Genomic DNA, 25,644 nt, shown 5'->3' with positions numbered 1-25,644 from the left:
TGGCCAACTCATTAGTTAGCCCCAATGTCCCAATATTTTGAGCCAAAATCTTGTTCTTACCAAGACCCAATCATGGGGACCAGGTCACCTGATGTCAGGAAACATTTTAGTAGTAAAGAAATTGGATTCGAATATTGTTAGCTGTTTTCACAACATCATTAAGTCACATTTTTAAAAAAGATACATTTTAGTGCAAACATTTAGTGTGATGTTGGATAGTTTACCTGCTTTGGATATACAATCAATGGCATTCATAGTTAAAATATTGAGCATTGCATGCTACTAATAAAACACAATAAGGACAATTTCAGGGATATTTTAGGCCAATGTATTAATCTGACAGCTCTTCTTCAAGAAAACAATGTATCAAAAAATCAAGTAAGCAATGCTGACCGCCCTTTCTATCTATGCTCTTTTTTTGACTGGCTCACCCTCTGGCCGGGGATTGCCACATGAACATTGCCCAGTCATACATGAAAAGAGAGCTGAGCTGAGAACCAAGAAATGCAGAAAGAGATAAGTGTGATCAACCATGAAAATCAGTCAATCAACAATCCAAAAAGAATGATTAGCCGTGTTCTGGTGATACTTATATTTACAACAATTGTTACTTTACAGTCATTTGAATTTAAGTCTTTAAAAAAATGTAATTCCTAGAAATGGAATAAACTTTAAAAGAAAATCAGAATCTGTATATTTACAGGATTTTACACACTGTATCATAGTTTTTCATTTCAACATTTAAAACCCTGTGCTAACTGTGATATTACAGCATAGCACTGGACACTTTGTAACGTCTGCATATATTAATGACATAAAATATGTACAAGACATTTCATACAGAAATAAAACATTAATAAATATAGATGAGCAGAAGAAAACTCCAGGGCCTAAGGCAGGAGTGGGCAAACTTTTTGGCTCTGGGGCCATAATAGGTTCTAAAATTTGGGAGGCGGGCTGGACCAGGATCAGATGGATGGAGCGCCGAGATGGGTGTCACTGAACGTGATGTCATGATGATATAACCCCGCCCACACTCCCATCGCAGATCTGAGCCCGCCCACTACCTCGAGCCTGAGATTTGTACAGGGAACATGATCTGCGGCTCTGGCGGGTTCAGCCCCTCAGCTGGGTCCTTCTCCTGACCCGCTCGGGGAGGCACCAAATCTACTTCAGTGGAGCCATTGAAGTAGAGAGAGTTCAATGGGCCAGATAAAAAAGCCTAACGGGCCGTATATGGCCCGGGGGTGTAGTTTGCCCATGCCTGGTCTAAGGTATATATATATATGATTGACTATAAAGTAATATAAAAACAAATATTAAAAATAAATAATTGGCACAGTGCAAACAAGGCAGACAAATAAGGTAGCAGCAACAGAAAGAGGGACTGATTAGAGTGCAGAATGGGTCTGCATGTGATATTGGAATTCCTCCATTTCCAGAAAGTTCTGTCCACATAGAGTACAGCTGTACCCCTTGTCTTTAATGTGAGTGCGGCGTACATGGCTGTCATGGGCAGCGTGAGAGGCAAAGGCTTTTCCACAGTGTTTGCACTTGAAGGGTTTTTCACCTGAATGTTGCCGGATATGAGTGCGAAGGATACTGGATGCTGTAAATGCCTAAAAAGAAGAAGAACAGGTGAACGTTACTCCAGGTGCAAAATGTAAAGAAAAGGCTAAAACAGAAAATACAGACTATATAAAGTGGAATCAAATTACAACAAAAACTGAGATATTTAATCTGAATTTTCTCTAGGATATTCAAGTAGCACATGAGCCACTCCGTATACCTTCTCAGCATACCTCATCCCCTCATCCCCTATTTCTGTTCCGGAGACAAATCAATATTTTAGATTTCCTATCACTTTTTATCCCAATTACACTATTCACCAGGACAGATACAGAGGATGAATCTCTCATGGACAGCAATAAAAATCTGGCACACTATATCCAAATCTAGAAAAAATAACACATGGATTTAGATATACTTTGTCTTAGATGAAGGGTAAGGTGGGCCAACTGCACATTGAACAACTCTTTCTGTGTAAATGAAAAAGAAATTCCTAGTAGGCCATCAGATTGGCATCTGGGGGTATGGAAGCATGCTGCAGTGTGCAGGAAGAGATAGAGGATTAGCAGACAATCAGTTTGTATGCTGAACAGTATAGAGAACTGTGTGCACAATGGGTCCTTTCAGGATCATTTAATCACAATAGCCAGGGGCTGGACAGAGGCTGCATTCACCTTGGGACATTCTTTTTAATGGAATGACTTCTAGCCATCATTAACATTTTCAGGACTTGTATAACTAAAGCTTGGTGTAGGTACAGGCTCACCTGTTGTACCAAGCATATGAATTACATTTCAGAACAGCAACATGAAGTACTGCCTCACAGGTTAGAATCAGAATAGAACATTGCCTTACATGCAATGGCGTTGATTAAACAAAGGAACAGAGCATGTGAATGTCCACTTACCCTAGCAAATACATACAATATGTGTTTATCATATTAATCAATCATATGCAAACAAAAATCTTGGTTTTTAATTTCTCTTGGATGTGATTGTGTACTTTAAATGAACAGGACTGCACATATTGGTAAACCTAACCAAATTACCTTAAACCCCACCATATGTGAAGTTGGATTGTTTTTCAGTACTGTTTTTTCAATGTTGGGGGGGGGGGGGGGTAGACAAGCTTGCTGCCTTTCTGTACAATCCACTAAATTCGTACAGATTCAGGTAAATGATAAAGTTTTTGGTAAATATAACAGAGATTGTAAAATGAGATTGTAGAAAGAATGGCCAACTTTACCTTTAATTGTGCAGCTCAGTAAGACTTGACTCCCAACATTACCAGATTGGGATGCTTTAGCACAGAATTTTGGAGGAGAATTTCTACCCAATGTTGTATGATATGAGAAGATGGAACCTGGTTACACCTCCTATATAATGGTTCCCATCTCAAAATAACTACTAATATTCAGTGTTAAACCTTCATAACATTTTCAGCATTTTCTTTTGGAAAACACAAAACAATAGGCATAATGGAGATTGCCAGGTACTATACCTTGTTGCAGTAGACACATTTATAAGGTCTCTCCCCAGAATGGACTCTCATGTGCTTGTTCAGGCTGGAGGACTGGGAGAAACTTTTTCCACACACTGTGCACTGAAATCAAATAAAAACAGGATGAATAAAGTTGAACTTGATCCAGATGTCATCATGATTACTAGGAAGCCACACTATATGACCAGGGCTGTGTTACCATATGGAGAGATGAGGCTTGTGGCTGGAGGGACATTGATTGGGGTGGAGGTGATGGTTTTCTAATAACTGTGGTTTCCACTTCAGTTTTATTTGCTCTGACTTGGATCTATAACCATCTATTTTTGTCATTACTTCTCTTTTTATTAGATTTTATTCTAAAATGAGTTTCATTCCTAGAAACAAAATAAACTTGAAAGAAAATCAGTATATTTTTGTCATTACTTATAAAGTAACTTATAAAAAGAAGCAGGCTTAATGTCTAAGATTTAATTTGTTCATGCTCAAGAGGCCAGATTTACTAAAGGAGTACAATCATGTACTAAACAATTCAGCTTATAATTCAGTGCAGTTTAATGTTAGTAGGATTCAGAATTTTAAACGCTGCACTGCAGAGAGGTGAACCGGTCACATAAGGATGTGATTTTGGATGAAATGTTTGCATTTACAGCAGGAAAATGAACTACAGTTACCTGGAGCTGCCTTCAACATACAAGGTCAATGAGCATAGCAATATAAAAATATTAAAGTTTACTGGTTATATATTTTTACCCTTATACACCATTCATTCAGTTTATAGCATACACCATACAGAAGTGCCATGGACAATGGTAAATATAATTACAGATCCTGTGTCACTGTCTGTATTCGTCTGTCATTTTCAACCCTATTTAATGTACAGCGCTGCGTAATATGTTGGCGCTATATAAATCCTGATTATTAATAACAATAATAATAACAACCATGATGACTACATTTTTCAGCACAAGGTATTTTGTCCCACTATTGTGCAGTGCATTTACTGATACACAGAATGAAAAGACATCAAATGGAAAAAGCCAGTGTTGGGGTTCTCTGTACCTGATGATGGGACATTTTGCTAGGTTCCATTGCTCTCCTTGGCATAAGTATATGACAATGAAAAGAACCTTGTATTGATCCTGAACATCTCTAATATTACACACAATGCATTAGTCCCAAATATGTGTAGAACACTCAAGAAAATCATCCCAGCCAACTGAACTGTTAAATAATGTAAGCTGGCACGTGAAATGGAAGTGTGTCTCATTGAGCCAGACCTGGATCTATTTCAGTTTACAAGCCTTTCAGGTCTAAATATGGGGCCTGCAGCCAAACCCTGCTGAGATAATGGCAGCCACCCGTGACTTGGCTTAACTCTTTGACTGCAGAAAAACTAATGGTGTCAACTACAGCATTCCAGCCAAGAACAGAAGTCTTGGCAAATTACTTGTTAATGATTAACCTATTGTTTTAAAGCTAGATGAAGTGTGCTTTGTAAAGCCAGAAATATATTGAGTATTGGAAGAAGTGCACAGAGGTAAGATGATCATCTCCAGGTGGCAAAGGGCTTTAGATTTAATTTGCTGCCCATAAAGTAATTTTACAACTGAAGTGCCTAACAGTAGAGAACGGCCTGAGAAGATTGGAATGGGCCAGGTTTGACCTGATGGAGAGCTTTCAGTCTATGTTCTTTTTCTAGACTTCAAAAAACAGAAATAAAACACGTGTGCATGGGTGACCCATTGTCCCAGCCAGCTCTCCTGCCAACAACCTCCAACCAATTATCTCCTCATTATTGCTTTTAAAACCCATGCTAAATTTGTATCACCGGGTACATCTGTGAGATCACCAAGGTCACCTAACCCACTACACAAACCCGTAGAATACAACCTCCCCAGAGCTGGACTTCCATGTGGCACATCAGCTTTGAGACCCAAAGAAACAATATTCTGCCAGGATCACCTAACAACTAATTTTCTAATGTTTTTGGTCTTCACTTGTCTAACAATCATCATTTGTGTGCTAATATACTTTAATGAGATGCCTACTTAAATATTTATAACAGGGAAGACTATGCAGCCGATGGCCACTAAAGGCCACCCCTATAGCAAAGGTTTACTTTCCATAATGATAAATCCAACACTTTTAAATCCCCATGAGCCCCCCATTGCAGGCAAGGTCACACCAGGCAGTACAATTGCCCCTGGCCTTTAAAACAAACCAATCTTTGTGTATAATCAATCATTACAAAATACAGCAGAAAGTGTGAATGGTGGCTGAACTTACCTTGTGCGGTCGGTGCTTCTCATGGACATGTAAAATGTGAATCCTTAGTCTGTCCCTTTTCTCAAATGACCTTTGACAAAGATGGCAGGGAAACTTTCTATCCCCCTGGTCCACACAACGGGTGTATTTCAGGTGCTTGTCCCGGTAATATTTATAAGTGAACACCTTTCCGCATCTTTCACACTTGTATCCCCCTGCAGACTCTGCAAGACACAATCAGTATATGGTTTGTTACAGACTATTGGCACCATTTTAATATAACCCCCTGCATATAATCTCCTTTTATATGATCCTGCAGGAAAATATATTTCTATTGATACAGAATGTTACCAATACTGTATATATTAATTTATTTATTGTATATATATATTGGTAACATTCTAGAAAAAGAGGGAGAGTATCAGATGATGGACATACATATTTGCATTATATATATATATATATATATATATATATATATATATATATCAATTGTATATTGCACAGATATAAGCTAAACATTTCATCTAATTAGCATGCAAGCCTTTGCAGTTTATTAGCTCTCCCAAGTATAAGATATATAAAGCAAAGGAATAATAAAAACTTTTTTATAGGTAACAACAAATGCGGATTGCACATTTTGGAAAAAGGTCAGCATGACTTCGTTTTTGAAATTGTTGAGCTGTATATTTATTTTTTTATTATTATTCTTGCATTGCTTGATGTTTTTTTTGCTGTTCCCTTATTTAGTTAGCTGTATTCCTTCTGGTAAGAGCTCAGAGAGGACAAAGCCCCCCACACACAGGTAAATCCATAAATTGAAGGATAACCGCCTTGTATATTCCAATAACTATTAGCTTAAATCATTGCAAGATAATTACTTAGCAGATAATCCCGATCTGATTCTGCTCATGTCAATAACAATTACATTGCCTTGTTTGGATGAGCTTTACTGAGCAGCTAACACTTATATTTTCCTTCTGCAGATTAAACAACAGAGGTTTAAATAAAGACTTCTTTAGTGATCATCAATAGCAGAACTCGGCAGCCTATGCATGCGCTATTTGTCCTAGATGAGAGCCTACCTTCTGTTTGCTGGAAGGGACTTCTGCCCTCATCCATTCCCTTCAGACTGACAGGGATGCCCAGGAATTGGAGGTAGCAATCTCCATACCAGACCAGCAGCTCCTGGTTGGGGAGAATCTCCTTGCAGGTCTCATAGTAGATTTCCCCTTCACTCTGCACAGCGATCAGATTCTGCTCCTCCGGGAAGCGGGCACAGCTCACCAATGTCATCCAATGCCCAGATGCCACTTTCCCATCTATGAAATGACTGAGCTTCCCATCCTCAAAAATCTGCCAGGAGAAACACAACGAATTATTACATGGAGATAGCAATGTCTGCATCAGCCAAAAATAACACCTGCAATCATTTTATATCATTGGATTATTTTAGTTTATTGGATAATAATGGAACTTTTATTTTTTATATACAAAATCATCCGAACCAGAGGTGATAGACTACAAATCCCAGCATCCCAGGACAAGGACACATTTAGTCGCAGTTTGATTTGTTGTTTCGGTATTTTATTTTTTTCTTATTATTGTTAGTGGTGAGAATATACTTGGTAGATGTTACAAAAATTCGTTAAAACTAATTAGACTATGCAGTTACAATTTATAGCGCTGCAAGATTTTATAGAGGTACCTATTTATATTACTAGATTGTAAGCTCTTCGGGGCAGGGTTCTCTCCTCCTGTATCACTGACTGTATTAGTCTGTCATTTGCAACCCCTATTTACTGTACATCGCTGCGTAATATGTTGGCGCTATATAAATCCTGTTCATTATTATTATTATTATTATTATTATTAATAATAATATTAATAATAATAATAGTAATAATATTAATATTCACGAATTTCACGAATGATCTTGTGCATTGGCATCAGATTAATCAACAATGAAATAAACTGAACAAATTGCTCTAATATATGTCAATCTTAATTTGTGAAATGTTACTTTAATATTTATATTTAAAATAAATACTTTTAATAAATGTAATACCAGGTGATGTGATTTAATGATTTGAATAACAATCATCACATAATGTAGTTATTATACTATTCAATTATCTATTATTATTTATCTATTATCTAATATTACAATAAATCAGATTTCATCATTTTAATAATAATTTAAAGAATAATTTCGTTTTGATTGAAATAGTGATCTGGCAAATCCTGCAAAACTTTCATATTTCTTCTCTCATTCTGCCTTACTTTTTATTATTATTATAGAATATTTATATAGCGCCAACATATTAAGCAGCACTGTACAAAGTCTATAGTCATGTGACTAGCAGTCCCTCAAAGGGGCTCACAATCTAATAGTCATATGTCTTTAATACAGTCTATTTAATTAAGTAATAGTAACTAATTAGTAAAAATGAATAGTAAATAAATATTCAAATAGTAATAAATAGTAAAATACGTGATTAATAAATAGTAAAATTAAAATTGTATGCAGCACAAAATTAAAAAAAACCTTAAAACACAACATTTCCTTGTCTGTATTACTAAATATATTTTATTTAGAATTACTTAAATCAGTGACATATTAAATTCTATATTTATTCCACAAGTAAACATCAGATACAGTGTTTTTCTTTCACCCACAACGAATTCTAGCATTGTATTTCGTGTTATTTGGGATTAGAATGAGTTGGTGCAGTACTTACCTCCCACATCATGGAGTTATCATCATAGGTTTTTATTTCACTTGTATTGACCACTTTCCCCTGAAAAGGACCGAATTTCATGCCTTTAGGGATGATGTAGGTGCAGAAGACCCCACATTTTGGAATTCCCCCATACATGGTCCTTATGATGGTAAGACCTGAGAACACAATACATAAATGTCATCAAATAATTATATGACCAGGATCTCCAATTACACAGGTAGATATCAGGGAAATGTAGATTTACCTTCTGGCAGCTGTAGGGAGTCTGTGTCCAATATTTGGGGATCCAGCCCTGCACAATGTACCAATAGAAGAATTTATTCATGAGTCTAGAGGACAAGCTGCACTAACAGTTCATTACAGAAAACAAAAAGCAACCTGAAGACATTCTGCGAATATTCATTTTAAATATACAAAATTTCGTTTACATTAAATACTCAAGTACAGCCGCTTTCACATGATTGCTTTATGAAATAAAGGGAGTGAAAATATCAAGGATAAAAATCACTGGAAATCTGAAAAAATTAAACTAAATTATTTCTTGTCTGGTACACAGAATATATTACAAATATAAGATCACACGATGTGATATACTGGACATATACTGTCATGTTTTAAGGGATAATAGCTCAGATTTGACTAAAATTGGTCATGTACAGTACAATCCTATTGCAAAATGTCTGAACATTCTATTGGATTTATTATGTAAACTGTGAGCCTAGCCAAATAAACTATTTCATTGTATCCGATGAGTTGTACAAATAAATAGCAGGTTTATAATAATAATAATAATAATAATAATAGGTTTAGTTTTTATACAGTTTTGATACACCTGTGTTCAATGGGTGGTACTGACCTGCAGAACTGTCTGGTATCCTTAGTCCAGAGATGGCATGCTGGGCACCCTTGGCATCAGGACCAGTTGTGTATCCATAGAGCACAGTGTTAAGATCATCCTCTGTGAATTGGAAGGTTCTGCTGGGTGCCCCCTCTATTGTGGCCATACTCAAAGAGACCCCCTTACATTTCCTGTTGGCTGTAGGTGCTCTGGGGCTCTCTGGGGGACTGTTGAAGATTCGGGGGCCCCTTGGCTGTACAGTCTGGGAGCCCTCCTTACTGTTCTGCCCAGACTGGACTTTCCCAAACATGGGGTATGTGGTGGTCAGGGGGCTGTGCAGATTTTGGATGGGGGCAGAGCTCGGGGTCAGGATAGTGGAAATATCTCTGAAATTGAAGTTTCCAAATGGTGAGGATCTGCTGACCAACCTGCCCAGAGACTTTAGGGGATTGAACATATCATGAGGGTGTGCCAGGATGCCCAGGTAATGACCATGGGGAAATAATGAGGGGAAATAAGGGCCTATGGTGGGGGGGCTTATAGGAAGCCTGTCTATGGGGTAACTCCTGACCCCAGGGCTGGTCAAGGTGCCAGGTACAGACAATGCCATCATGCCAGAATCAGATCAATTCTTCCCTGAAAGACAAATAACATTTTATATATCTTCTTGTCTAGATTATTGGTAGCAATGTATATCTTTATATAAAAAAATCAAATCAAATACACATTCAAATAAAAATAAAGCCAACATTAACTGAACATTTCCTGAACGTTTCTGACAAATGTTATATATATTTATTATATATTATTTGTATTTATATATATATCCCCATGTGAACAACATCTAGAACATTATTTTAAATAGTAATTGAAATATTTTCCCTTTACATAACAAAACACAAAGATCACACAGAAGGGGCTCCTACAACCTTTTGCTATACTTGGCTCTCTTATTTTTTTTTTTTCTTGTCTTTTGTCAGCTGAGGGTTTCAAAGCCATGCTAAAAATTCTAAAAAGTAATTATTGGAAGAAAAGTGTGCAAAGACAATAAAATAAATCCGTGCCATTGTGCGATTGCTGATGGCTGTAATTGTTGTGGATTGGGGTTCTGACAGCTGAGATGGGGAAATCTGCAATCCGACAATATAAATCGTTTGATAAATTAGCTAACATTTTTATGTGATGTCATTTTGATATTAATGTTTTTCTGTTCAGAAATTCGCTTTCTCTCGGAGGATAATCCATTCTGACACAGAATTAGTTTGGGCTCTGGTAATTATGTGTAATTATACATTGTTCAGAAAATGTAAACAAAACCAAAATAAACCTCTCATCGTTCACCTAATACTACAACAAGGAAAAGACACTCATTATTCTCATTATTCTCATTATTCTCATTATTCACTATACAACCAATAAAACCAAAATCCGCCATTCACGGGAAGATGAGGAGACATTTACATTGCTTCCAGGTGTTCTATAAGTGACTTTTGTAAAAGAAAAATGAAATCTACAGCAGATACATTTTACATTAAAGTAATAATTAGTCTCCAGTGGATGGAAGATCTCCAGGTAACGAATTGTTCCTTCTATTCATAGGATAACCACATTATTATTATTGTTATACAGGATTTATATAGCGCCAACATATTACGCAGCGCTGTACATTAAATAGCGGTTACAAATGACAGGCAGGTACAGACAGTGACAAAAGAGAGTACAATGCCCTGAAGAGCTTACAATCACTTCTCCTTATAATTATATAGAAAACGATTAGATAAAAAAACTCAAACAGTAAATAAAGATATAATATATTATAATAATAATAATAATATGAACCATTAACCATATTCAAAACGGATTCATCCAGTTTTATAGAGACAAGTTGTATGGAGAATGATAATTAATCATTTTTGTTACTAATTAAATTTTAACATTTTGCGAACAACAATTATGAGTGTACTGACATTTTACTGATTTATGTGAACAATCTAACATATTAGTTTTACAGATTTTAACACACAAATGACAGAGATTTAAAAATTTAAATATATTTCTGTTCTCATTTGAGCAACTTAGGAACTCAAACAATCTAATACTTTGTAAAGAAAATGAAGAACATAATTAGGTTGTAAGAATACTTTTTTTTCACAGAATTTGATTTTATTTTAGACATCTCACAATAAACATGATTTTGGAAGATCCTAAATCCAATTTACAGCAGATCATTTTTTAAGTTAGGGAATTTTGTAGCAAAATGATCGAATGAAAGCAGACAAATATTTGTAAACAGCTGGCTTAACCAGTCTGTGTGTTTCCACTTAAAATAACGTTTTTCTAATGATCAATAGATAATCTGAGCACAGCAGAGGAGGAAACCTCCATGAATCTGATCTAATGGCCCTGATCAATGGAAGCCAATACAAGAAACAAAACAGGGTCGTGACACTCACATGGCAGAACATGAGGTCAGAGGAGAGGTCACATATAATGAACACATCTCTCCACATTAAAAACAAAGCATTGACACTCCAGAGATGGGGAGACACCCAGGAGGAGCTGAAACTTATTTAAACTTTATTAGATCAGCCTGGGACTAGCATGAACATTTATAATAAATCTTTAAGTATTGGGTACTTACTGTGTTATAATTCCTCCTGAATTGGGGTTAAGCTTTAGAGTGCAGTCCTCCAAAATTCCACTTTAGTCCCAGCTTGAGTAAGTAAAATCTCCTCTCATGGCTGCTGTGGTTCCATTCTGGGATAAGAAGTGTGATGATGTGTTTAATGCTGGCTGTGAGGGATCTTGGTTGTGTTTGAAGGCAAATAAAGGCAGATGGGTTAAAAGGGAAGTCAAAGTAGAAGAAGGGAGGGGGGGGGGGGTTACTGTGGACCATAAGTCCATCCTTAGTCCCAGCAGCAGCCCCCTCCCACCCACCTAGATACCAGCAACCATTGGTCAGCCAGGCTTCATCTAAGTGTGGTCACTAGAGATTGCTTTCCTATAAATTATCTGCCTCTTTCTAAGACATACAAATAATTCCATAGATATTTCATGCATGTATAGTGAATGAATCATAATGCATGAAATATTTCAATAATAGAATTCTTGCAAATATAAAATGTTTGTTTTAGAAAGAGGCAGGCAATTTATAGTAATCTCCATATATATATAACAAATATCTTACTCTATGTACTTACATATTACCAGCTGTGTTAGGGGTGTTGAATAATACCTGCATGGCTAGAGCACCTTATCTGACAATAAACCTATTCCATCCGAAAAGATCCTCAATTAAAATCTATTGATCTCTGAGCTGATTAGTTGAATTAAGGACACGATTCGATAAGATTTACACCCAACACTTTAATACACAGCTGTACAAATCTTTACAGCCTTTAAATATTAATTCCTACTTTGTCCTAATCAAGAATTTACTGAAGGTATTCGTGCTCCCATCTATAATCCATGTAACAATCTGTACATCAAATCATAGAAATCATCATCATCATACATAGTATGGATTTAATTCGCTGGTAGGTATACATTGCTTCTTTAATTACAAAAAAGAAATCATTCAATCAGTTATACCTATATATACAGAACAAACATATATTATGTAAAAATGGAATTACACAGCACGGATATGAAGTTCAGTAAAAGTAAAAGTATTATTTAAAAACTACCAAAAAAAGAACGACCAAATAAATCACCAACATTGCCTGTTGGAGTATTTGTGGCATAAATATTACATAAATACTGTATAGTTATATGCAATGGGTGTGTGATATCACTTTAATAGGTAAAAATAAATAAATAAAAATGAACAACTTAATGTATTTAATCTCCTTGCCCCCAAACCAGTAATGATAAAAATTAGAATAAATACACCTTTCTGCAGTGCTTTGTAGTGCACTTGTTTGTGTTACATATTTATGTTGTATTGCGTAGTGCAGTTTTTATTATACTTGTTACATATTTGTGTTGTATTATCTCGTGTTTGTAAATTATTATAATTGTTACATAGTTGTGTTGTATTATATCGTGTTTGTTTCTTATTATAATTGTTACATGTTTGTGTTGTATTATATCGTGTTTGTTTCTTATTATAATTGTTACATGGTGTTTGTTTCTTATTATAATTGTTACATGTTTGTGTTGTATTATATCGTGTTTGTTTCTTATTATAATTGTTACATGTTTGTGTTGTATTATATTCTGTTTGTTTCTTATTATAATTGTTACATAGTTGTGTTGTATTATATCCTGTTTGTATTCTATTATAATTATTACACATTTGTGTTGTATTATATCGTGTTTGTTTCTTATTATACATGTTACATATTTGTCTTGTATATTCTGATATTTTGTTTCTCCCTATACTTGCTACATGTTTGTGTTATATTATCTGGTGTTTGTTTGTTACATGGTGCAGGTTTTTATTATACCTGTTACATGTTTTTTTTAAAGTTCTCCTCTCTATCCTGGTTTCATGATATGAGAGAATAGTAGGAACACCGGTCACTAAACATAAGAATGGTTGTAAAGAGCCCCAAATAACCTATTGTTATGTTTATGGGTAAACTGAACTGCAGGTAGATCCCCACCCAGATCTGAGCTTCTCCCATCAGCAGGGTGCAGAGCAGAGGCAAAGCAAACCCTGAAAAGACAAGACTGCTGATTACTGTACACAGCTCCAATCATCAGAGTATTTGCATATGAAGAAGGGCTGACCATGTATACACTGGAAACCTGACATAATAGGGGTAAGTGCCACAACATGTAGAGCACTACCTAAGTTTTGTAATTCCACCCATTAGTATGTTAACATATTCAGAGTAGCAGGGTTGGGATCACATTTGCAGATAGAGCTGCAGTGGTCATGTATTGGTTTTCTACACTGCTTCCTCTGAACATGGTTATAATAATATATACCTGTACATTACATTGCTTGATGAGCTGCTCCATATAACACCAATAGGGCACATCAGTCTATTTAGATTGACTAAAATAATAGATGGTATGTAGGATTAATTTTGTAATCTCAGAAATTATTCCACAGGGGCACAAAATACATTGCATGAAATACCAACAGCCAGTAGATAGAATTTCTGAAAATTTGTGTGAAATGGCCTCAGGAAATTGTAAAAAAAAAAAAAAAAAAAACAGCGAACACAAATGTAAACGTTGCATCAAAAATGATTACTACATAAATGTTACAAAAATGACTCAAAAATGTACAGTGCTTGTGAAAAACATTAAAACCACATGTAAAAAAAGTGTGTCATCAACACAGCTCTGTTGGGAGGTGGACTTAACCAGAACTCCACAGGTGTCCAATGGTATCTGCACCAAGACATTAGCTGCAGACTCTTTAGGTCATACTGCTTCCAATGGCTCACCTATTTCCCCATAGTGCACCCTGCTGCCATATCATGCCATGGAATGATACACACACCCAGCCATCATGATCTAAGTGAAAGCTTGATTCATTACACCAGGTCACCTTCTTTCTTAGCTCCATGATCTAGCTCTGATGATTAAATACCCATAGTAACTGCTTTTGGCAATGGACGGGTGTCAGAACGGGCACTCTGATTGGTGGCTTACAGCAGTTATGCCCGATGGACTGTGACAACTTTTGCTTATGGCCCATTGGGCTTTTCAGCAATTTTGTGCTAGTGTAGGCTACCAGGCAGGCTATCTCCCCCTAGTACATCATTAAGCCCTGGGCACTCATGACCCTGGTTCCAGTTCACTAGTTGTTCTTGGTGGACCACTTTTGATAGATACTAATGACTGCATACACCTCAAAACACCTCTTACCATTTTGGAGATGTTTTGTCCTTGTGTCTACGCATCACAGTTTGGCCCTTGTCAACATTTCTCAGATCCCTATGCTTGCACATTTTCTGTTTCCAACACATCACCTTTAAGAACTGACTGTTCACTTACTAAGTATTACACCTCCCCTCCTCCTTAACAAGTGACATTGTAATGAGGGAATTAATGCTAATAAATTCCTTGTTTTGGCTGATTACCGTATACTTTTTGAAAATCTACTTTTTCTTTTAATGATAAATGTATTTTTCAAAGATAAATGTACAATTTATATAAATTACTAGGGGACATGTAATGATCAGACAAAAAAGTTTGGATTTACCAAAGTTTCTTTTGACATAAAAAAAGCTGTTCCCTGCTTCCAGGCATGATAACCAATTAGATATCTGTCTACCCTGGGGCTGATGTACCAGACTGTCCAGACCTGCTGCAATCTTCTCCCCAGTGCATCTAACCAATTAAAGCTACACATGGAGAATGGTAAAGCTGCTGGGTTTTCCCCACAATTAATGTTTTGGAACTAGTAGCTGATTGTACACATAACCTTTCCAGTATTGCAGGACATCTATGCCTGAGATATCCAGCTGGGCGAAGTTTTTTTTTTTATCATATGCATGGTGTTGCTTATATATTCTATATTCCTCCATAGAAACATCTGAATTAATCTAATGTTCCAAATCTGGAAAGATCAGTCCACCAAAAGTAATTTTACTGTTATACATGGAATCCTGTGCTGAGGAACACACTGGTTGTAGGACTCTAAAAGGCAGACATATGGGGCCTGATTTTATTTAATCTTTCCCAGGCTGGAGAGGATACACTTTCATCAGTAAAGCTGAGTGATCCAGCAAACCTGGAATGGATCTGGTCCAGGATTCAAAACATTTGCTAGCAAATAGCCAATGACTTCCAGGTTTGCTGGATCACCAGGTTCACTGATGAAACTGTGCCCTCTCCAGTCTCGGAGAGCTTTAGTAAATCGGGCCCAATGTTCTAGCAATGTCCTATAGTACACTGAGTGGTGACTGTACTTTACCCCTTCTATTTTGATGGGTTGAATCCTTTATTTGACAGGCAGTATAAGGTGGGGCATTGCCACAGGATGTTATTTTTTAGAATAGCTCATATTTTTTTTTCTGCCAGGAACATGGTGTTGCAGCCAGAAAACATGTAAGAACCATGTGGTTCAATAGTGGGACTTTTGAGGCATTTCACAAAAACAATACATTGTATATAAAATATAAATTTTACTATGAAACATAATAAAATGATATCCAAATACAGCAAACATTAATAAAACTATTCATATAGTGCATTTTAACAAACATGGCAATTGACATGAAAGTCCAAATTAACCCCTGCCTGATAGATTTATGGTTTTATATAATATATTGTGTTTGGGGAATGCCTTAAGAGTCCCACTGTTGAACCAGATGGTTCTTACATGTTTCTGGGTATTGTTAGGGCATTTTAACCTGTCTCTACCTACTTTGGGACCCTTTATCCTGGTGTTGCAGCCAATTACAAAACTTAAGGATGTTTCTCTAAATTTATTTCAAATGACGATAGACTCAATTTCAGATCTTATTGCAGAATTTGCTGCTGGCCCATCTTCAGTTTTCATAGCTGCTCATGTTACCCAGTGAAACCGATGATGATTCCAGCAATTTGTAGCTGTCTAGACAAACTTTGTAGTCATCTACAACAGCAACTTAGTGTCTAGCTGCAAATCTTCAGAAAAAAAACATCAGAGAGACTTGGAGCTGATACAAAGTTTCTAGTATGATATAATTCTATGTCCCCAACCTTCCTCCAATGCCTTATACAACACCCAGCCTGGGGTTGCAGGAATAAAGGAACCCACAAGGGTAAATAATAGAATATTTTTAGTAAATAAAAGCAGTAGATCTATAATGGGGTTTGTATAACTTAAAAAAAAATATAAACATTTTCACAGGCTGCTTTATTAAGAGTTAAAAGCTTGTTGCAAGGGGTTACCGCACAAGTATTGTGACCACACTCTAGATTTTGGCATAGCAGTGAGAGTGGGAAAGGTCTGTGTGTAGGTTTCTGTGGCCAAAATACAACAATTGGAACCCTTTCTGACCCACAATGTAAAACTGTACAGTTTACTACTCCAGCAAACTGCACCTTGGGCATCCAAATTTGCACATGTCTGCAGCCATGGTACAAACCCATGGCCAAAAGTGACTATACCGCAATGTCAAACAGTTTTCTTTTTAGATAAAGTATGTTAGACTTTTTGTCAACTTTTTACTGCTGTATACCTGCAGATAACTGACACTTAAACGTAAAGGGAATATCCAGACTATCTGACCTGTTATCAAAGCAATCACTCCAATGGGGGCAATTGTTTCAGGAGTGACTCCATGATGACAAGTTTTCTCATTTTAAAAAGATTTCCTCTAATTTCCTGTCTTTAGAATAAGTGTAGGGAATAGTCCCTAGCAGGCTACAGCCAGCAAAACATAACCTGATTATTTGAATCTTTCCCTGCCTTCAAAACAGCCTTTATTTTTCATCAAAAAAGTTGTGGATGTACATACTCTTTTATCATCTATAAACAATATGAGGGAAGACTCACTGCTGCTTCTCACTGTCACTGAGAGGTATTATAAGCTGCCATTTGTAAACTGGTTCCCAAATATATAGTGTATCTGGTTGGTGTTCTGTTCCTTGGCCTTCAATTATTATATTAACTTCTATTTATATAGCACCAACATAATATGCAGCGCTGTACAAAGTCAATTGTTTTTGGAATGTAGGAGGAAACCAAAGTACCTGGGATAAAACAACGCAAACACGGGGAGAACCTGCAAACTCCATGCAGATAGTGCCCTGGCTGAGATACAAACCTGGAACCCAGCGCTGTAAAGAACAGAGTGCTAATTTCTGAGCCACTGCCCCAGTCCCTTGGAAATCTCTGACCCAAGTAGGGGGGGGGGGGGGGGCAGCTCAGGCGTTCAGTTAATTGTCACGCAACTTGTCACTTAGTTATGGGAATGTGTATTTCAGATATTAAAATGAAACCAATGGCACCAAAAGATCAGCTTTACATCCAGGTAATCCACATTCTTTACAATGACTTCAGCAATGGATGCTTCTGTTATCTCTCAGCGCATGTCCTCTTTAAGGAGTTTTTTGTAATTCCTTTCTTTTTAAGCATATTATTCTTACAGGGCTGTAGAAAAAAAGAACATTGTAATCACTTTCACAAGGAACAAGTTTACCATGAAACCTAAAGTTGGCCTTCTACTAAAATATAAGGGCCACTTACACTGGCCAATGCCCCATCCTCCAAACAACCTACTGTATAAAGTGAAAATGTGCCTGTAAAAGGGGAAAATTACAATTAAACTTAATTTACTTGTGTCTCCCACATTGCTAACTGTGACACATAATTCTGGGTTGAGTATGGAATTCAATGCATGTGAAAGACAGTCCAATCCATTGCAAGATTTGTGTGCTCTGTGTTCCATAGAACTCTATCTGAAAGGTCAGGGTCAATGCACTGCAAGTGGGGGTATAATTGTAACTTCCTCCTCTAAATATATAATTTCACCTTTATGTGGTAGGTGTTTTGGATATGATACAAAGGCTCCATCAGTGTCAGAATATTGGGTTGTTCATTGTCTAATGGTGATCTGTAGCAAAAGCTACAATGGAGGGTACAGGTCACTACCTAGCAGAGTTCCTTTTATTGTGGAATGAGCAGACAATGTTCACTTATCTCAAGGAATTTAGTGAAGCTGTACTGAATTCAGTCCAATTACATATAACTGGCTATGGAGAGTGCATAAAGCAACACCCCAGTAAACATTTTCAGTATAACAGCTGTATCTTGTGAATGAAGCAGAGATTTCTCTTGTTGTATCAGTTGTATAGTTTAAAACATATTGGTAATCAGGTCATGAACTCCCATAACTTTTTGGAATATTATTTGTTATCCTAAACAGCTAAAGCAGAACTCCAGGGAAATCTAAATACAGGCATTTCTGAACAGTTCTGTATGTATTTCTTCATATTTAAGCTCCACTGGGCCCTCACAGCCTCATGTATCACTGTCTGCCATCTGCAACCCCTATTTAATGTACAGCACTGCGTAATATGTTGGTGCTATATAAATACTGTTTATTATTATTAATATATGCAATTTATTTTACATGTAATGTACAATGTAAGTATCTGAATTTGACTTGGTATCAACCTTGTGCACCCTTTGTACAGCAGAGCTCAGGCTTAGAATGTTGGAGAGGGAATTAGTAAAGAATACAAAGTCAATCAGTTGTGCTGCAGTGCAAGGTGCATGCTGATTGAAAACAAGATCAGCAAGCCAGAGAGATTTGCTGCTTCTTTATGTATTGTCCAGTCGCAGGGTGGGGTAAAGACCTAACTTCAGCATAGAAAAATCAGGTTACCTGCACTGCTATAGAAGACAATTATGGGTGCAGGGTAGACATTCAAATCTTGTAAAAGCCAAAAAAACAGAGAGCAGAGTGAAATAGAGATGAACTTATTTATGTGCAGCTTCTCCTGACAGTCTTTGGTTAAATGGTGGATAGGGAGATCTGTAAGTGGAACTGCACTGATCCAGGTTCTCTTCTCTGCCAGGGAACACTGGATGATCTCAGGACTGCATGGATAGAAATACAAATCTATTTGGCAGCTAAAACTTCCCCACACACCTCTATGTATTTTTTGGATATTTAGCTGTTAGCCTGGAGTTCAGCTTTAATTAAAAAAAGACAAATTGCCCCTTTTAATAAAATGCTTATAAGCACAAGTGATACACTTTAAAAAGCCTGGGCAGCAGGACAATGCTTTATGTAATGTAACAAGAACTCTTTGGAGAAGTCCTAGACATGGTGCGTGGCTCCAGAATGTTTTTGTCATTTTCACAGCTATTAAATCCTCCCAGAGGATTACATGATCCATCCTAATCCCCTCAGATAAGTATAGGAAGTAGAGGAGTATGCCACCAGCATGAGCCATTCATATCCACATATGCAGCCGCTCTACAGTTATTCTATGTGTGATAATGTTCATCCATCAAATGGAACATAGTCCAACAAGTCTACAATATTAATATAATGTATAAAAATATAGAGAATAAGGAATGCCTAAAACCTTTGACTTTTTATGCTGTCTGTGTGAAGGAGGGGGACATTTCCTTTTATTCCTACAGACAAAAAAGGAAATTATTAGCAATCCCTCCAATACTCTGGGACAGTTGTCCCTGATAAAATGTCATAATGGAAGATGGGACTCTTTGTGAACCCCAATATATAACTCAGTACCAAGAACTGAACCATCAAACAGAAATCAATAGGGTCCAAATCTTCTGAAGTCTCCTATCTAATGGTCAGACATTTGTTGTCCAAAAAACATTTTAAATCCTCATCAGAGCAATAGGTGAGGGGGGATAGTGGGGACACTGGGACAACTCTGTTGGGTTAAAATGTGTTAGGTGTGGAGAGATTTCCTTTTGTTTCCTGTTGCATCTTTAAAACAGAAGACACAGACAGAATAAAAATCCCTGATAGGGTTTATACCCTTTTCTGTTCTGGCTGAACATACACTTTAATCTAGACATTGGCGGTGTAGAAGCCATGTTTCTTTATGTCATTAGGAGATGGTAAGTTATTTTGAATGGAAGAGATAAACCATATCAGATTCTGATCCATCCTTGCCTGGATCTGTGTTGTAGGATATGTCCCCCTGTGTATATGGGATGACATCAATCCTCCATCCACACTTAGCTCACACTTCTGCTGTCTGTCAATGGTCTCTGGGCTGCAGGCCTGTAATTACAATCACATCCCTGCACAAGTGATAAATGATAATCTGCCAATTAAGAGACTGAAAGGAGAAATAGGAAGGTGTTAATCTCTGATTACTTATCAGATTTAGATGTTATCAGTTCCCTGGCACTCCTTAAAAAGCCAGTGCTCCATTCATATTGCTTGTGTGTTTATCAATTTGGATTAAAAAGTTCAAGAGCTAAAAAGTTTACTTAAAGAGAACCTTCCACAATACAAAGCACATGTGTGATTAGACTCTGATAGAAGAATTCAATGCTTGAGTTGTGTCCTCCATGCTTGTTCTGTGTCAGTAGGGGTAACCGTAATCACTCGTTTAGTGCCCTGGACCTATTGTCTGGCAATGGGGTCAGATTAATAATATTAAACAGTATTTATATAGCACCAACATATTACGCAGCACTGTACATTAAATATAAGTTCCAAAAAACATGCAGTTAGGTTATTTGGCTTCCCCCCTAAAACTGACCTTAGACTGAATTGAAGACATATGATTATGGTAGGGACATTAGATTATGAGCCCCTTTGTACAGCACTGCATAATATGTTGGCGCTATATAAATACTGTGTAGTATTAATAATATACGTTGCAAATGGCTGATAGATACAAACAATGAAACAGGAGGAGAGGACCCTGCTCAGAAGAGCTTACAATCTAAGAGGAGAGGGATAATGATTGTATGTGTATATATAAGCTCATCATACCGGTGTTTTGGGTCACCAAGACTCTTTAGAAGCAACCTGTCAGGACAGAAATTTTGAAGCTGCCTTCAATGACAGGTTTAGGCTCCAAGAAAGTTTTACATAAATATCATGCTGCTTTAGGCACATCAGAATAACATTAGAATCATACTACAATGTGATTTAGAAGGAATCCTGATTATAATTATATGCATAATTATTATTTATTTGTAAAGGCCAACAAAAAAGACTGAGAAATAGCTTCATGTTTATTGGATTATAGAGAATCCTGTGACTCCTTTCTGCACCCTCTTCCCCTTACAGTTATGTTGATCAATTTAGTCACAAATGTCCAGAGTTGCACAGAAGAGGAAAGGAACTGTTTGAATGAAATAGTTTAACCAGACAATATTTGGTGGTGGGGCAAGTAAGGAATAAAGTAAACCTTTATTAGAGTACTGCAAACAAGTATTAGGGTAGTAAAGCTGAACCTGTTTAGTCATATGGAGTATTAAATCACTAGCCCAGAACTAGTATTAAGCGCGTAAGTTGTAGAATGTCTGCTTATATCATAACTTTTTTTTACAATCATTGTATGTGTCTCCTAATATATGTCTGAGGTCCCTAAAATATCACAGTCCAGGACTTGGCTAGATAATTCTAGAGCAGGACCCATATACAGTATATGAACATTGTACATAATAATAGGATATAAGTATATCCTATAATAATAGGAGATAAGTATATAATAGACATGTCAAGGTGTTTGTTCACTGATACAAATACAGCAACAATTACCATCATCAGGGGTAAACATGGGGGCTGCAGGAGGACCCTCAGACCCTGCTCAGCCATCAGGGGCTCCAGGTCAGTTCGGTAGGGGGACCCCAAGCCAGTTCAGACCCCAAGCCAGGTCCCACTGGCCATATCTTTAACCTCATAACTGTTTTATCAACTTCGTTCTCTATTTTACAATTTATACTTGGAATTCTAGATTTTTTTTTGTACTGGTAAGAAATATAGTTAATAAAATCTAGATCACTACAATAGCTAGAAAAGGTTAAATTTCCAGCAAGTTTGTCATGTGTTAAATCACACTGACCTCTGTGAAATCCCTGCCATACATTTCTTGTGACCTCTGTAATTTTACCTGACCAATTATTTTACTGGAGACACTGGAAACTTAAACTGGCTGTCAACAGCTGTCAGGCCTTATTAGCTGGTATGTAAATGATCTAATTGGAAAGAACAAAATAATATAATCCTGAATTTATAGAACATGACTTTTTAAGCACAGTTGAAAAATGTCCATCTTGAAATATTAGGCCACAGAATATGACAAGGAGTACAGAAGGTATTGTGATCGCTTTGTGCATTTTGCAGTGTCCTACGCTCAGCTTTCATCAACATGACAGACACATGCCGGACGCTCTTTACAAGCACTTAGCCGTCTGCAGGGAGTGTGCCCTATATAAACAGATCCATAGCAGCCTGATGTCACCGGGCCTCCTTTCAATAAGCTGCAGGACTGGGTTACTGTATAATAAGGCTGAAGGCTGGGAATTGGGTTACTATGTGTTGGAAGGTTGGAATACAGCTATTGGGATTCAATAAAATACTATTATGGTTCCATTCAATGCACATCACATTTAGCAGAAACAGGAAATGTGTCACTCACCAATATTACTGGTGAATGTGTAATGATTACTGAATTGAAACACTTCACTGGAAAGAGGGTCATACACATGGCAAGTGCCAGTCAATTTAATCATTTTTATTCCAGGTAAGACCCTGACTAGGAAGAGAGCAGAAAGTAAGACCCTTAGGACACAGAGGAAGAAAGAAAGGAAAGATCATTTGTTCATAAGTGCAAATCCCTTACAAGCAGAGAACAGGAAGTGGGCCCACTACTAGCAGGGAATAGGAAGTAAAGCTGCGTACACACCTGCAATTTTTCTCGTTGGAAAGGATCTTTCACGATCCTTTCCAACGAGAAAAGACTGCACGATGCATGAACGATGCTGTACATACAGCACCGTTCATGCTCTATGGAGAGGGGAGGGGGAGAGCGACGGAGCGGCACCCTGCTGCGCGCTCTCCCCTTCCCTTTCATTACGATCGGTCGTCGTCCATCGTCCATGGATCCGCCAGGACGGTCGTCGGACGATGGACGACACCGACTGTACACACAGCAGATTTTCGCCCGATAATTGGCCGATACCGATTATGGGGCGAGAAAAATTTGCCGTGTGTACGCAGCTTTAGACCCCTACCATCAGGGAATAGGAAGTAAGACCCCTACCATCAGGGAATAGGAAGTAAGACCCCTACCATCAGGGAATGGGTAGCAGGACCTTCACCAACAGGGACCAAGAAGTAAGACCCCTACTAACAGGGAACAGGACGTAGGACCCAACAAGGAACAAGACCTTGAGCCCACATTAAGCAGAAAGAATGACCACCTAAAAGATTAGGAAGGAAGTGAGACCCGCTCTGCTCTGCTTTTCCTTGCACACCTGATTGTCCTCCTAGAATACGTTTTCCTCCACATTGAGCCCTGCTGATACACAGTCACAAAATAGGTACTTACCCTACTGGCAGTTATGAAAAAAATGATTATGTGGCTGCGGTAATTTGTATCCTGGTCAGGAGTTCAGCTTTTACTTCAGTATTCTGCTATAAAAGAGTTATACTTTACAGCAGGGGTCCCCAACCCCCGGTTCATGGCCCATTGACAGATGGGCCGTGGCTTTGGCTGGTACTTCCCCCCGTGGGGTCAGGAGAAGGGCTCCGCTGGGGGGGCGCACTGGCAAGAGCCGCGGACCAAGTCCCCCCAGGTTCAGACCTGCGATGGGTGGGTTCTGGCATCATGACATCACTCTGGGGGGAATTTTCTTTCCCTGAGCATGCCCCGTCCAGAGTCCATGCATTTAGTGGTCCGTGCCCTTCAAAAGGTTGGGGACCACTGCTTTACAGAACTTGAATCACTAATGTAAAATTCTCTGGTATAGGAGTGCCTTTATTCATCTCAGAGGTAACTTAATAATTTTGTTATGTCTTTTATAAGAGCAGAATCGTTCCAGAGAATCTGTCTGTTACCAAGGGTCCCTACGTGGGCGTGAAACGTTGTGAGAATCCTCTTATACAGCATTGTATCTTGGGGTGCAGGTGACTTTGTCTTTTGTTTGCATAAACTTAAATTACTGTCAAGATTTTTATTGTTGTCTGTGTCCCTATTAGGCAGAATAATCTTCAACTGACTTTATCACCCGGACAAAAAGTGAGGAGGAACCCCAAAGTTTGAGTTGCCACAAGAACAGAGGGAAGAATTTCCAATGGGAACACTATTTTTTGTGACAAATGTTTTAGGAAGATATTCTCTCTCCTGTGGGAACACCTTGAAATAGATATGTCTTTGGGGAACCCCTTTATTAATACCTATATCCACAACTCACAGTACATTAGTGGGGTGGTCAGTGGAAAGAATGTCTCATATTGCTGGCCAGTGGGAAGATAGCCAAAAAGAATATTGGTATCAGTTAAACTAACCTGAGAGCCACAAACTGCTCATTGCTTGGGGAACCCCAACAGCCTCTGGAGGAACCCTTGTTGAGAAATATGAGGATGACATGGTTTTTAACCTTTCCCTACTCTATCCAAAATGGGGAAAAAAACAAGTTTTTGCATTTGCCATGTTATAGGGGAAATAATCTGTCATCATAACATGTTTCTCAAATTTTTTATTAAAATAATACCTGGTAAGCTTGCCATGAAGGTCCTTCTTGTTCAGGTTATTATAGGGTGACAACGCCGTGTTGTGGTCTCCCACTTGTGTTCCTTTGTTATTGCGTGTAGACAGAAAGTAGACAACAAAGGATTAAAAAATACCAGGACTACAAGTGTCTTGTTCCAGAAACAATGACTGATACATAATGCTTTAGCCATGATTTAGATTTTTTTTTTATTAAACTAGACCTGTGAATGTTTCCAATAACCAAAAGCAATTTTGAATATTTGAGAAAATCTCACGGCTTGGCCAGGAGTAACAGGAATTTTAGCATTGTAAATATTGGTAATTTTAAAAATTGTGATCTCCCTTTATGCTGACGTCTTACAGGGCCCAATTTCTATTTCTCCCAATGGTCTTGGCAGTATGGGTGGGTATCCTGGAAAGATTTGGGTAACATGATAATATCTACAGAATTGCATTATTTTTTATTCTTTTTTTACACTATTCCTGGGTCCAGCACCATCCAAGAAGGACTGTCCATGTATTTGCAGCTAAAGGTGCGTACACACTTCCAATTTTTATCGTTCCAATCGAACGACGAACGATCGATTGGGCAAAAAATAGTTCGTAAAAAAG

At 37.6% G+C, this 25,644-nt stretch overlaps 1 protein-coding gene across 1 annotated transcript; it reads right to left on the bottom strand.

Annotated features, from left to right (window-relative positions):
- Positions 1-1,391: 1,391 nt before the first annotated feature.
- PRDM14 (PR/SET domain 14) lies at positions 1,392-9,526 on the bottom strand. The gene is made up of 7 exons (XM_072413293.1): positions 8,935-9,526; positions 8,323-8,370; positions 8,076-8,233; positions 6,420-6,690; positions 5,356-5,558; positions 3,070-3,171; positions 1,392-1,619 (listed from the first exon to the last, which is right to left on the bottom strand). The coding sequence occupies exons 1-7, from the start codon at positions 9,524-9,526 to the stop codon at positions 1,392-1,394; spliced, it is 1,602 nt and encodes a 533-aa protein (XP_072269394.1).
- Between the last annotated feature and the right edge of the window lie 16,118 nt (positions 9,527-25,644).

This window comes from Pyxicephalus adspersus, chromosome 5 (assembly GCF_032062135.1).
Source record: "Pyxicephalus adspersus chromosome 5, UCB_Pads_2.0, whole genome shotgun sequence".
Taxonomy (NCBI): Eukaryota; Metazoa; Chordata; class Amphibia; order Anura; family Pyxicephalidae; genus Pyxicephalus; species Pyxicephalus adspersus.
This window is presented reverse-complemented; position numbering and strand designations above follow the sequence as displayed.